The following is a 14,697-nucleotide window of genomic DNA, read 5'->3' as shown; positions in this document are numbered from 1 at the left end:
ATATATATTATACAATATTGTCCTTTATAAAGTTGTCCAGGGATTCACCAAGAAGGCATTATCCATCTATAGGATCATACAATGGATCTGGCATACAATGGCCAGATCCACTATGTTGATAGTCCACCTTTTAAAGAGTCCCTAGTAAATAGGATATTCTCAAACTGATTTCTGGAGAGGAACAAACATATTTTTTTTCTAAAATTAGGCCAGTCACTATATAAAACAGGTGGAATAAGTGAGTATATAGTGTTTCAACAGGCTGGGGGCTTTAAAAAAAAACAAGCTGGTAACCTTAAATATGTCTGACACTTATATTTCAGGTCTAAGCATGTGCACACAGAAAGAATAAGGACTCAAAGTTATACAAGCAGACTCACTTCTTACATACCAATTCATCAAACAAGGATAGACTCAGGTAGAGATTAGTGGTCTGCCCTGTCCTTTTGGAGGTACACTGCAAAACCCCCCTAGAATATTAGTGGCTGGTAAGCTGGAAGGGCTTACTGCCTTTGTGCCTATGATCCACCATATTAAGTATGTAATTGAGGGATTTCCTACAAGAGGTAATCACAAAACTCTGCGGGCCAGGAAGAATAAATACCATCTGTGGCTTTTGTTAATGTAGGACAGCAAGAGAACATTCTGGAGGATCATTCTGAAAGCTGCAGCTGTGGAAAGAAGGCCAAAAAGGTCCACACATGCTCTGGAAAACGGCACAAGTATGCTCAGTAACACAACGGAAAGGGAGGCCCTGCAGAATCAGCAGTGGTGCATAAGTAGTAGTGGATACTGAAACCCATTTAAAAAATGGTGTTGTACCTCTACCTTCCGTTTGCCCACAAACACACAAAATATTGCAGCTTGAGCTCCAGAGCTAACCACTAAAGGGTCCCCAGGAGCAGTAGAGCACACACTAGACACCTGCAAACGCCTGACTAGTTAGGTAGTGGTCCTGAGATACCCTGTATGAATGGCACACAGCAGGAAGATAGGCAGGAACCAGGAAACATGCCTTATTCTTTGGCGTCACAGTAGGCTTACTCTGCAATGATTCTTTAGGTACAGGATTCCAACAGAGAGGTGGTGCTAGACCTGTACAGCACTCTGAGGCTAACCCATACACTGCACTCAAGGTGTCTAGGATAGTGTCTAAGCAGAGAAAGTGCCCTCAGGATGCATTATACAGGCCATGGCCCTGGCACAATGGCTACACAAAGGATCGGCCAACGATGAGAGGTGCAAAACAAACAAATACATTTGAAACCCAAAAAAGCATCAAAAAGGGTTTTCTTTTCTCCGATGACGACCCTCTTAGGACACTAGCAAAAAACTAGAGCATGGTGGGAGTAGGGGGGTTATACTAGACTGTGCACCAGAACTTTAACACAGAGAAGTTATGCACATACAGTGGATATTAAAAGTCTAAACACCACCCCGCCTCCAACCGCTGCAAGTGGTCAGGTCGGCTGAGCACAGAGGAGAAAGAGGAACATCCATTACAGGTCCTCCTTTGTGACAAATGATCTTGAAAGAAATTAAGATTTAGTGAATTTTCGTTTCAGTTCTTTGTTTACTGGAGGTTACCGGCCAGCGAGGCAGCCAATCAAACTGATCTGGAGGAGGAATCAGGGGTCTAGGACTCCTGATCGCTTATTAGAGAGTACCTGCCACTGCCTCTGCTATCACAAGGGATGTTCATCCCTTATGATAGAAAAAAAGTTGAATAAAAAAAAAAAAGTAAATAAAAAAGGGGTAAAAAAATAAATAATAATTAATAATAATTAAAAAAAAAGCAGCACCCGCGTCCCACCATGCTCACACTCTCATGCAAGCACGCACATAGGCCCACCATGCATGCAAAATAATGTAAATGGTGACTAAGGTATCACTCGCAAATGTCAGAGTGAGAGTGCCAGAGCTGACGTTTAACTCTAAACTGACAACATATAAAGGCTTTTAAAGTGTCGCCTATGGAGATTTTTTTAGGCACCATAGTTTGTTTACAGGTTTGTGAAATTTTACTTTTTGACATGTTTGGTATCCATTTACTTGACGTAACAATCTTTTATATATTTTACCAACTAAAAAATTGGGTACTATTATTGTGTGTATGTGTGCGTGTGTTAACTAAAACCCGTTTACATTTATTAATTTTTTTAAATTTGCATTTGCAACAGCTGAGCAAATATTTTGCAACATAAAAAATTGCAACAAACATTTTGTTCCCCGGGGGCCTCTGCTCATAAAATATATAATACCGATTTTTACATATATTTGCTCTGGGCAGAAAATAAAGTAAAAGAAAAGCTTTCAATATGCAGACCGCAAATTACTAAATTATAAAACAAAAACAAAAAATGTAAACCGCGTTTAAAGTGGTTGTTAAGGCTCAAGTTTTTTTTTTACCTTCATGCATTCCTCTGTGTGCAACCGCGCCAACCCCCACCCTCCCCAATATTTACCCGAGCCCCATCTTGCTCAAGTGATGTGCACAAGATCAGCAGCTCTCTACCTCCTCATTGGCTGAAACAGCAGTGGGAGTCATTGGCTCCCCCTACTGTCAATCACAGCCAGTGAGCCAAGAGAGAGCAGGGGTGGGGCCGAATTGCGCTCAGTGTGTGAATGGACACACAGAGCAGCGGCTGGGGAGTGAGCCTGCTCGGTTGGAGAGAGGGGCCAGGAGTTCCTCGCGGGTCCCGATGAGGGGAGAATGAGGGCTGCAAATTCACTGCACAGAGCGGGTAAGTATAACATGTTTGTTATGTTAAAAAAAAATTATATCAGTTTAACTATCAAGGAATTCTGCATGCTTTGACTTCCAATAAAAAATATGGTGGTCATAAGATTTACCCGAAGTAAAGTTAGGAAGCTCTAGGTTATCCAACTTTTTCCTTTGTTAGTTACTGAATGGGGAAGACTAACTTTTGTATACTACTCATTTAATGTGGTCTCTATCCTCACCTTCTGTCAGACATCTTTGGTCAAAAAGTGTGGAAATCACCTCAGTGGAGACACAGACAGCAATAAAAAATAGTCAAGAGTTTTGTCTTCTCAAATCTACCCCAAACTAAAAAAAATAAATATTGATTTAGGCTTTAATTATATTCAGAAAGTAGCTGCCGAGAGGTGAGAAAAAAATAATACAAAAGAAAATATATCAGTTTTTTTTCATAATAAAATTTCAGTAGCACGATTGGCCACAGCAAACCAATTATTAGACACATTTCACTGTTCAGACACTTAACTGATGACAAATGAAATGTAATGAGTTGCTGCATCTGCTTTTGTTTGCATTCTCTTAAGCACTGGGAACAGAAATAGCAAGTGCAAGAAGAGCATATTCTACTTAGTCATGATCATGATGTACAGTACAAGCAGTGTATAAAAAGCCACACACGTGAATGAAAGAACTGATGAGAGATACTGTAAGGTATAGGGAGACAGTAAACTACATTTTGACTCAATTTATCATCTGCAATAAGCAATTCACTGCAGACTTGCTTAGTTTCCTCCCATGTTATAACTGGAAGAAAAAAAAATCAACAATTCCTGACGTGGACAAAAAAGGCAAAACCTAATTCAAGAACAATGCTATCAGTTCTGGAATAATGACATGACCTGTGCCAAACTATATTTAAAAATTGTTTATTTAAGTATAGCCACTGGTAAGGCTACAAACTCCTCTATTGTAAAAGTACCTTCACAAAGAAATGTATGTATTTAGGAGCCTTCTATATATTTGGCCTCCCTGTTCTTGCTTTTTGTGAGTGGACTGCACATAAAAATGTAGCTTCTATCTCCCTTGTATGGTACTAGGTGACAAATATTGCTGAACAAACACTGCTAACCTTCCTCATGCGAATTATGTCCTCCTCTTTTTCAGAAGGCTGCTGCAAGGTTGCAAAAGGAAATTAAAAGACAAACATAAATAGGTATTAATTTAAAAACAAAATAACTTATAGAACGGCAGTGGAAAATTGCAACAAATCTTGGATTAACATGCAGGATTATCAGTGGTAACAGACATGCATTGCACTACAAACCGGGGGATATCATATTAGGTTGACTTTATTGTCTGGCCATTTTTGTGCAAACTGTGATCTGTGCATGTCTGCATAAAACCGCTTTTGTAAAAAAAATAATAATCCCATTAGGCAAGGGGAAGCACCACACAGTAAGGTTTGCTCCTGCTGTGTAAAAACATGTGAATACCACACTGTATCTGTTTTTTTTTTTTTTTAGAAATGTGTTAATTCCAGTCCACCATGGTCCTTTTAATACAAAACAAATTATCTTGCATTATCCTATGCTATTTGGTTTAAACTGTCTATGTAGGTCTAAGTGGTCAATCCATTTCTAGATTGTAGGCTCTAACGAGCAGGGCCCTCTGATCCCTCCTGTATTGATTTGTATTGTGACTGTACTGTCTTCCCTGATGTAAAGAACTGCGCAAACTGTTGGCGCTATATAAATCCTGTATAATAATAATAACAATAATAATCCACCCATAACCAAATCTAGATGACGTGTCACAGTAAATGCAAACAATACTATTATAACCAACCTGCACTTGTTCTCCATTAACAGTAGGTGAGGGAGGACCCTGTGGGGATCTCTTTACGTCCTGAATGGGGGGGCAAAAAATACTTGATTACAAACCATGGAAAAATTTCCACCCTGTTGGACACTGCTCAGTACTCTTTAGGAAAGTGACAGCCTTTTAGCCACTTAAGGACCGGACCAATATGCAGCTAAATGACCCAAGGGGTTTTTACAATTCGGCACTGCGTCGTTTTAACAGACAATTGCGCGATCGTGCGACGTGGCTCCCAAACAAAATTGGCGTCCTTTTTTCCCCACAAATAGAGCTTTCTTTTGGTGGTATTTGATCACCTCTGCGGTTTTTATTTTTTGCGCTATAAACAAAAATAGAGCGACAATTTTGAAAAAAAAATCAATTATTTTTTACTTTTTGCTATAATAAGTATCCCCCAAAAACATATCTAAAAAAATTATTTTTCCTCAGTTTAGGCCGATACGTATTAGTTTACCTATTTTTGGTTAAAAAAAATCGCAATAAGCATTTATCGATTGGTTTGCGCAAAATTTATAGCGTTTACAAAATAGGGGATAGTTTTATTGCATTTTTATATATTTTTTTTTTTTTTACTACTAATGGCGGTGATCAGCGATTTTTTTCGTGACTACGACATTTTGGCGGACACTTCGGACAATTTTGACACATTTTTGGGACCACTGTAATTTTCACAGCAAAAAATGCATTTAAATTGCATTGTTTATTGTGAAAATTACAGTTGCAGTTTGGGAGTTAACCACAGGGGGCGCTGTAGGAGTTTGTGTTCACTTTGTGTGTGTTTACAACTGTAGGGGGGTGTGGCTGTAGGACTGACGTCATCGATCGAGTCTCCCTTATATAAGGGATCACTCGATCGATATGCCGCCACAGTGAAGCACGGGGAAGCCGTGTTTACATGCGGCTCTCACCGTTCTTCAGCTCCGGGGAGCGATCGCGACGGAGCGGTTATAAACGAATAGCCGCACCGTCGTCTCGGATCGCTCCCCGAGGGGATCCGACCGCCGCATGTAGCGGGGGGGGGGGGGGGGGGCCCGATCGGACCCCCAACCCACGTCTAGGCAGGCACATACAGGTACATTGATGTGCCTGTCCGTGCCATTCTGCCGACGTATATCTACATGAGGCGGTCGGGAAGTGGTTAATATAGCTACAGAACAGGTTTTCACCACATAATGAGAAGAATAATAGCTCCCAATAGCAACCTGTGATGTGGGAAACATAGTAGCTACTATGCATTTAAAAGTGAAGGCTTCAGGGCCACCTTCTTGTTTCTGGCTTCACCAGTTAATGAATCACTGGAACAAGCATGGGGGCCATTGAAATCTGAACTTAAAGCGGAGGTTCACCCTAATAGCATGTATATCTGACTAGGGCTGCAACTAACGATTATTTTCATAATCGATTAGTTGGCCGATTATTGTTTTGATTAATTGGATAATGGCCTAAAAAAAAAAAAAAAAAAATTGCATTTTTTATTTTTTTGGGGCCAATTTGTTGTTCGGCATATTACAAAACACGAATTGCCGCAAAAACACATTACATTCTTTTCTGCAGCTTCTCCATTGAAGTATATGGAACCAAAAAAAAAAAAAAAATAGCAGCGTTTTGCCCTTTCCAAATACGCAGCAGCTGAAAAAAAATCATGGATGTGAACGTGTCCCATAGGAAAACATGTAAATGAACTGTAGTGTGTTTCTGCAAAAAGCACCAAAAAACAGAGGTGTGACCCAGACCTGAGATGTTTAGTAACATGATGGGGTTAAAAAAACAAAAATAAGTACAAAAAGAGCAAATAGTCGCTACTAATTTGCTTTTTTGTACTATAAAAAAGGGACAATTTTTTTTTTAAACCCCATTATGTTACTGGCCGATTAATCGATTATGAAATTAATCGATTACAATTTTCATAATCGATTAGTTGTTTCGGTCCTATATCTGACCAACTCCCTTTTATTCGTAACAAGTACTGTCCGCAATTAATTTTTTTTTTATACTGTACGTACCTTGTAATCCATTTTTTCAATCTACTTCTCCCAGCGAGAGTAGGTGTTTCTATTCCTATGGGGGATTGTCATCTGGGGGGGTCGCCCAGATGATTGACGTCTGTTCGCCCCAGCAGATAAGGCCCCGCCCCCGTATTGCGTAGGCACTCACGCACGAGTTATGGGAAACCCCCGTAACTCATGCGCGTCTACGCAATACGGGGCCTTATCCGCCGAGGGGAACAGACGTCAATCATCTGGGCGACCTCCCAGATGACAATCCCCCTAGGCATAGAAACGCCTACTCTCGCGGGGAGAAGTAGATTGAAAAAATGGATTACAAGGTACCTAAAGCATAAAAAAAAAAAAAAAAAATAATTGCGGACAGTACTTGTTACGAGTATAAGGGAGTTGGTCAGATATACATGTTATTAGGGTGAACCTCCGCTTTAATGTCACAATCTTGTTCCAATTCAGTGACCCAATAGGCAAATACATGGACAGCCCCAAAGTCTGTACCGTTGAAAATAAACAAATAAAAGGTAACTTTTCAATCCTGACAAACTCTCTTTATAAGTGCACAATCAATGGCTTCTGTTACTACATATGAACCGTACTATTACATTTATGTACCATGGCTCAATTTTCTTTCCCATAATACATGTTTTTTTTCACTAGCTATTATACATTTGGAATCTCAATGTAGTTGACTAGTATGTTTTTAAAGTGTAACTAAAGGGTCAATACTCACCTGTCCAATGGCCCCTCACGTGCTGGCATCTTCTTCTGAGTGCCGATCTCCAGGCCTTTTTACTGGCCAGTGCGTAATGATGTTACTCAGGTCACAGGTATGGGAGCTAGCCATCCTGGCATTTCGAGACTGTCCCCTACCTGCCTGCTCGCAAACAGAACAGATGTCCCTTCTGCAATTAAGCCTACCTGTTTGCTCTTTTGCTGCTTCTGTGTTTAAAGTTTTTTTTTAAAGAAGAATATAGTTAACCAGAAACCCTTCTATCTGGAAGCACAGGAGATGGTCAGAGGCTGAATATTTGCAACAGGAGATGGCCAGAGACTGCAGATCTGCAACAGGAGATGGTCAGAGACTGCAGATCTGCAACAGGAGATGGCCAGAGACTGCAGATCTGCAACAGGAGATGGCCAGAGACTGCAGATCTGCAACAGGAGATGATCAAAGGCTGAAAATTTGCAACAGGAGATGGTCAGTGACTGCAGACCTGAAACATGAGATGTTAATGTGCTATAGGAGTTGTAGGAGACTACAGCCCTGCTCCAAGAGACTGTCAGGGACTAAAAATATGCTACTTGAGCCTGCTAGAGATGACGGCTATTAAAGCCCTCTTACAAATGAATGCTTTCACATTTGTGCTCCCTACAGCTCCCTTACAAATTACTTGCACCACATTTGATATTGATCTCAGAAAATTCACATTATGATAAAAAATAAATAAAAAGGATGGAGAGCACAAAAAGTAAGACACTGTGAAATAAATAAAGCAAACCAAGTACTAGAAGCCAGTCTAAAGTATAGTTTTTTCATTCTCTGGATTAAACAAGAACCAAAACACAGAATGTTATCTGCAGGAGACTTGAGGGCTGCACAATAAATGCCAAAGGGTTGTACCAAAAGGCCAGAGTAAGCAATGTAACATAATGATAAAACAACCTTAGGGGAGTTTCTCGGCTCTGAGGTCCGTTCCTGAGTTTTCTTATCTTCAAATTTAGCCGATGATGCTTCTCTGTGAGCAGCAGATTCTCTGGAAGGTGTAGACTGTACAACTACCTGGCCTGGAGTGATGACAGGTGCAGACACTGGTCGAGGGTTGCGTTCAGGGGTGGGCACCGCAGCTGTTAAACATAAAAATGGAGATTAGAAGGTCACTCTACATTGAGGAATAGCCCTAATAGCCCAGCATCAACAGTTAGGGCTCCAAGTTGAATGCTACAAATTGTTTAAGCCAAGAAATGTATGCATGATGTCAAATATTAACTGTCATTTAGTAAAAAAAAAAAAAAAAACCCAGGCTGGACTAATCTAGTAAAGAGGTACAATTTTTTTATAAAAAAAATTGTGCCCCACCCCACACACAATTTGTTACTTTATAAGCAAGGCAGCACAGCATTTAGTAAACATGCAAAAGAGTTCATAAAGCAGCGAAGCAGACGACCAATGCACTACAGAAACTTTATTATACAAATATTTCAGGCCAAAAATACAGTGGGTTGATGAAGTTGGCAATAATAAGAATTAATACATGTTTTTAAACCTCTTAGCAATTATACTTTAATAACCAAACGTAAACATCTGCTCTTCTGTAGCATATATTAGGGACTGGTTGGTTTTTGATTCACATAACCATTGCTAAAATTTCAGGATGGCTTCCCAAAGGGGTTTAACCGGTTTTAAAATAACTGACACATAAAAGCAGTGGAATAGTGGACCATCACTGTAAGCCACAAAACTGTATTGTGTGGCATAAAATGGCAGAGTTATCAATAACCTCTCTATGCGGGAAAATCATATCTGTGTGGACAGAACTTTGTCAACTGGGTATCTTATGCAGTGCTTGAACATAAAAGCTTGGTAGGAAGATAAAAATCATGTGCCATATTAGCCAGCCAGAAGAAACTAATTTCATGCACTCTGCAGAAATTAGTCACATAACACTTAGTACCTAGTTGGCCTACAAAACCAAAGGCATTTCATTTAACACCACACCTAAAAAAAAAATAACAGATCGTTCATAAATATTTGCTGCATTTAGTATCTTCTATGTAATATCTGTAATCTGTTTTTCCTCGGATATTAGCTGAAGGCACAGACAAGTCAAGGTGCCACAGATCTTTGTTTCAGGCATGATGTGATGTGAAATCAAATGATATTTATTTGATTAGCAAACAAAACAAAAATAAAAAAAATACTTGAAATATAGTTTTTATTTATATAAAAAAAAGCAGAACAGTCTGGCACACAGGGGCTTGGTTAATAATAGCCAACAATCTCAGCCTCCACACAATGATACCTGGCTGCTTAGTTTCCACATCTACTATATGGAGCTGCTCAACGCCATTTAGCTCTTCCGGCCTCTTGAGGTCAGACTGGTCAGAATTTTTGAATGTGATCTCTTCTGGAAACAAGTTGGTAAATGACAAGTGTGACAGAGACATTGTTGTAATGCCACACCCAGCTAAACAACCAACAGAAAAACACTCTCATTGCAAAACAGGTCAGGATAAAAAATATTTAAGACCCAAGTTGCAGCAGGTTTCCATTGCAAATGATGTGTTATTTTAGTTTCTCGATTTGTGACCAATTGATTATTATGAGTTTGGTAACATCTGCATATTTTTGAAAGAGCAGCTGCTCACTTCGCTACAAATCTTGCAAATAACCTTGCACAAGGAGTTACACACAACTGTGCAATCCAAACCATAAGAGAATTAAAGTCCATGCAAAGACTAAAATCCCTGCATCTACAGGCACCATGGATTTAACACTAACCTCTCTATCACTGTAAAGAGAAAATGAGTATACATACCTTTTTGGAAGCCGATCTGACCCGCTCCGACCCGATCTCCAGCACCAGAATCTCTGCAGAGGACACGGCCGACAACGACTGTGAAATGAATGGGAAGTGACGTTACCCATAGACTTACTATGGCGCTTCCGTTGTCATCCGTCTCCTTTGCTCCTGCCTCTACAGTGAAGCCGCGGCTTACAGCTCAGCATGGGATCTAGTCAGAGCGGGTCAGATCGGCTTCCAAAAAGGTATGTAGGCTCATTTTTCTTTACAGGAATAGAGAGGCAAGTGTTAGATCTGTGGTGCCTATAGATGCAGGAATTCTAGTTTTTGCATTGACTTATGTATAGCCAAAACATTTTTTTTGTTAGTTTTATATTTAGTAGGGTAATCTCCCCAAATGAAGGTGGCCCCACTGGAAGATTTTCACTTACCTCTAAGGCCCCGTACACACGAGAGGATCGATCCGCTGAAATTGATCCACGGACCGGTTTCAGCGGATAGATCCCCTGGTGTGTACGATCCAGCGGATCTGTTTCCGCGGATTTTTGTCCCCGGGGATGGATTTCCAGCGGATCAAAATTTCTTGACATGCTAAGAAATCGATCCGCTGGAATCCAGTCCAACGGATTGATCCGCTGGTCTGTACAGACTCACCGGATCAATCCGTCCGAATCCATCCCCCGCATGCGTCGTAATGATTCGACGCATGCGTGGAAGTCCATATATCACAGCGTCGCGCACGTCGCCGCGTCATCATCGCGGCGACGGCGCGACACGTCACCGCGGACGGAATTCCGTGGGGATTTTGATCTCATGGTTAGTACAACCATGAGATCAAAATCCGCCAGAGGATTTATCCGCGGAAACGGTCCCCCGGACCGTTTCCGCGGATAAATCCTCTCGTGTGTACCCGGCCTAAAAGTTTGTATTCCTCTCAGTTTTATACTCAGTGTCAAAAGGTCACTAGGAGGCAGAGAGGTGAACTTCCCTAACGGGGACACAGACTGAAATAAAAACCAACCCCTCTTACTTTATCCAAAAAAAAAAAAAAAAAGAAAAAAAAGAAGAAGGTTTTACCTAGAGATACACTAACCACTTTGCCCGCACTGTACTGCGGAAGAGTGGCCACTGTAGACAAAGCAATGTACCTGTATGTCACTGCCTACTTCAGGGTTTTTTCACATGCTCATCCCTGGCCAGATACCACTGCAATTGTACACAGCCGAAGCCTGTCAGCAAGACCCGGCTAATGAATCACAGCTGGGAACTACTGATAGGCTGTGTCCAATCACTGTTCAGAGGTCTGTGTTGACATTCAACAAAGAGCTCTGTTCACAGGGAACAATCTCTGTGTTGGCACACTTTACATATTTAACCCCCTTAACTAGGTGTAAACCCCTTCCCAGCTAGTGTCATCAGTACAGTGACAGTGCATATTATTAGCACTGATCACTGTATTAGTAGCTCCCACACCCCGCATCAGATTGCCTGGCGCACCATCGCAGTCCCATTATAAGCCGGTGATCGCCTGCCATTAGTAGTATAAAAAAAGAAAGAAAGAGAATTCATACATACATATATACAGTATATACACATACACACACACACACACTCTCTCTCTCTCTCTATATATACACACACATATACACATACATACATACATACATACATACATATAGTAACATGGGGAATAGGTAGCAGGTACAAAAGCTCCCTGGGATGAGCAGGCACAGATACCAAGTCCATAGCATAAGTGAAAAACAGTGCAGTGTTTATTGGTGCTATATACAAAGTCTATTTACAGGTGCTGTACAGTCAGTGTGCAGAAAAACAAACAGAACAAAAAAACAAAAACCTAGCCGTGTCTCGGCTCTAACTATACAATATATATAGGCCCTCACTACCAGGCTGAACAAGCCTACAGCTTGACAGCCTTCCACAAACTGCTTAACAGTTTCCACCAACCTCCTTGCTCTCACAGACCAACACTATCTGTGTTTTCCAGGCAGAGCAAAGGCTGTCTGCTCAGGTGAGCTTAAATTGACCTGGGAGAGAGGAACAATAACCTGAACTGGATCAGAGATCCCTAAACTAGTAAGAGAGGAGCCTGGGAGATGTATAAACCCTGAACAGGACTTCCCAGGCTCTCTCTGGGATGCTCTGCTACAATATATTATATATACACACACACACATATATACACACTAGGGATGAGCTCCAGCCTGTTCGCATAGTACACGTGCAGAGCCCGCCAGGAAGTCTGCACGGCGCTGCGCTAATCACAGCCAGGGAGACATTGTCCCGATGCTCGGCTGCAAAGATTGGGAAATGTCTCCCTGGCTGTGATTAGCGCAGTGCCATGCAGACTTCCTGGCGGGCTCTGCACATGTACTTACTATGCGAACACGCTGGAGCTCATCCTTAATATACACACACACACACACACAGCATAGTTTGTAGGTACTATAACTTTCATACAAACAAATTAATATACACGTATTGGAATTTTATTGTCAAAAACATAGCAGAATACATTTTGGCCAAAAGTTATGAATACATTTATAGCAGAAATATTTTTAGTTTTTGTACAAAATTCAGTCTTTTTTCATTTATATAACAAAAAATAAATAGTGGTAATCAAATACCACCAAAAGAAAGCTCTATTTCTATGAAGAAAATTATAAAAATGTCATTTGAGTACAGCTGTGCATGACCACGCAATTACCTATGAAAGTAGCACAGTGCTAAATAGCACAAAATGGCTTTGGTCCTGAAGGTGGTAAAATCTTCTGGAGCTCTAGTGGTTAAAGTAAATATGTACTAAGGGGACCTCTTGAAAGACCTACTGGCCTAGCCATCTTTGACCTCAATACTTTATGAATCACCCATTTAGTAATTCATAAAGTCAAGGTTACTTAAATGCATACTTATTCCGGGTCACTGACTTTTTGGATCAACAAGACAGACAGGTAACTAGAAATTTCAAAAGATGAGCCTAGCAATAGCTTTTTTATCTGTTCAGTACAGACTTCATTTAAATAACTGGTTAAATGATATGTTAGCTCTAGCCTCTACGAAGCAATAAACACAAACATTCCAATTGATAAAAAGTTCAAAAAAGCTTTAAAGCACTAAAGCAAAAGACTATGGCATGTGCTAACAGTATAAATAGTTCAGCATGTTAGGGCCACACATAGCCAATGAGGCTAAAGTTCTAAAATTCAAGCCTTCAAAAATGTATATAGTGTATGCATCCTCTGTGATGGAAGAAACTCATGCCCACCAAAAAAACTCTAGAATTAGTGCTGTCATCTAAATCTGTCACTACCAATTACGTTTCTAACAGGTAACTGGCAAAGCAATGCCATTTGCTGTCCACTACTAATGTAATATAACCTTGAATAGGATCAGCTCGTTATACTTTGCAGTCCATAGTGTGAATCTACATCAAATATCGCTCACGCTCTATGTAGAGAATGTGAATTGCTAATTGAGGGTGCAGCGCAGTCTATTCAAGCCTTTTGTGCAGGTTCTATTGTGCATTTGTGGTGCACTTTCTGAAAGCGTACAAAGATACCGCATGCAGGACTTTTGGTGCACTTTCAAAAAATGCACCCAAAACTCCCCTTCTAATAGAAGTCTATGGGAAAGTGCGGTTAACTAGCATAAAAACCACGGGAACAATGTGCTGAACTCATGCTGCAGGGAAACCACAGCCAGGCAATGTGAAACCACCCTAATTCCACCATTATCCTACGAATTTTATTATTAGCTTGCAGAGCTGCACAATTGATCAAGATAAGATCGCAATCTTGATTCCTACCTGCGCGATGTCCAGGCTGGGTCATCCAGCCTGGAGATCGCGCAGGTATGAATCGAGATTGCGATCTTATCTTGATTATCGTGATTTTCGTATCTCCCCGCCGGTTCCACGTAACCAGCGTGGAGCGCAAATGGCGAATATCGCAACTGACGTCAGCAACCGGAACTGACTTCAGTCATCAGAGAGCGTGATGCGGCGCAGCGCCGCTGGATGTTGATGATGCCTGGGAGGTACCAACACTGTCTCTTGGCCGGGAAAGGAAACACACACACACAGCAGCAGTGAGTGCGCACTGATCCAATAATTCCAACACGTGAGTGAGCTTCCTTCCTTGTGCCTTACTAAGTTACTACAAACTATATATATATTTTTTTCATCACGTCGTTGTGTTTTAAGTCACCGCGTTGGACTCGATCGGTTTTTGAACTGATGGTGTGTAGGCACATCAGACCATCAGTCTGCTTCATCGGTGAACCGATGAAACTGAACTTCAGTCCGTTTTCATCGGTTTGGACCGACCGTGTGTACGTGGCCTTAAGCTAGTGCATTGTTGGTTTACTAACCTTTTTGTTCGCTTTCCCTTCTAAATGTTTTTTTTGTTTGTTTTCTTTGTCTGAATTTCCCTCTTCCTGTTCCTCCTCAGTAAGCTGTTCTGGCTGACTAACCCCCAGCCAGAACGGCTCGCTTACTAAGGAGAAACAGGAAGTGAGAAATTCAGACAAAGAAAAAAAACATTTAGAAGAGAAATCG

General features: G+C 41.0%; 1 protein-coding gene across 22 annotated transcripts in view; it reads right to left on the bottom strand.

Moving 5' to 3' along the window:
- EPB41 (erythrocyte membrane protein band 4.1) overlaps positions 1–14,697 on the bottom strand; it is a 206,288-nt gene that overhangs the window by 44,410 nt on the left and 147,181 nt on the right. For 10 of the 22 annotated variants that reach the window (XM_040337259.1, XM_040337240.1, XM_040337246.1 and 7 more), the window contains 4 exons: positions 9,624–9,728; positions 8,267–8,448; positions 4,568–4,627; positions 3,852–3,893 (listed from right to left, as the gene is read on the bottom strand). In XM_040337259.1, coding sequence (XP_040193193.1) covers positions 3,852–3,893; positions 4,568–4,627; positions 8,267–8,448; positions 9,624–9,728 — 389 coding nt within the window. The remainder of the gene's footprint in view (positions 1–3,851; positions 3,894–4,567; positions 4,628–8,266; positions 8,449–9,623; positions 9,729–14,697) is intronic. The other 12 variants (XM_040337243.1, XM_040337249.1, XM_040337256.1 and 9 more) reach the window with 4 other exon arrangements.

This window comes from Rana temporaria, chromosome 2 (assembly GCF_905171775.1).
Source record: "Rana temporaria chromosome 2, aRanTem1.1, whole genome shotgun sequence".
Classification (NCBI taxonomy): Eukaryota; Metazoa; Chordata; class Amphibia; order Anura; family Ranidae; genus Rana; species Rana temporaria.
Note: the sequence above shows the minus strand (reverse complement) of the source record. Positions and strands in the feature narration are given on the sequence as shown.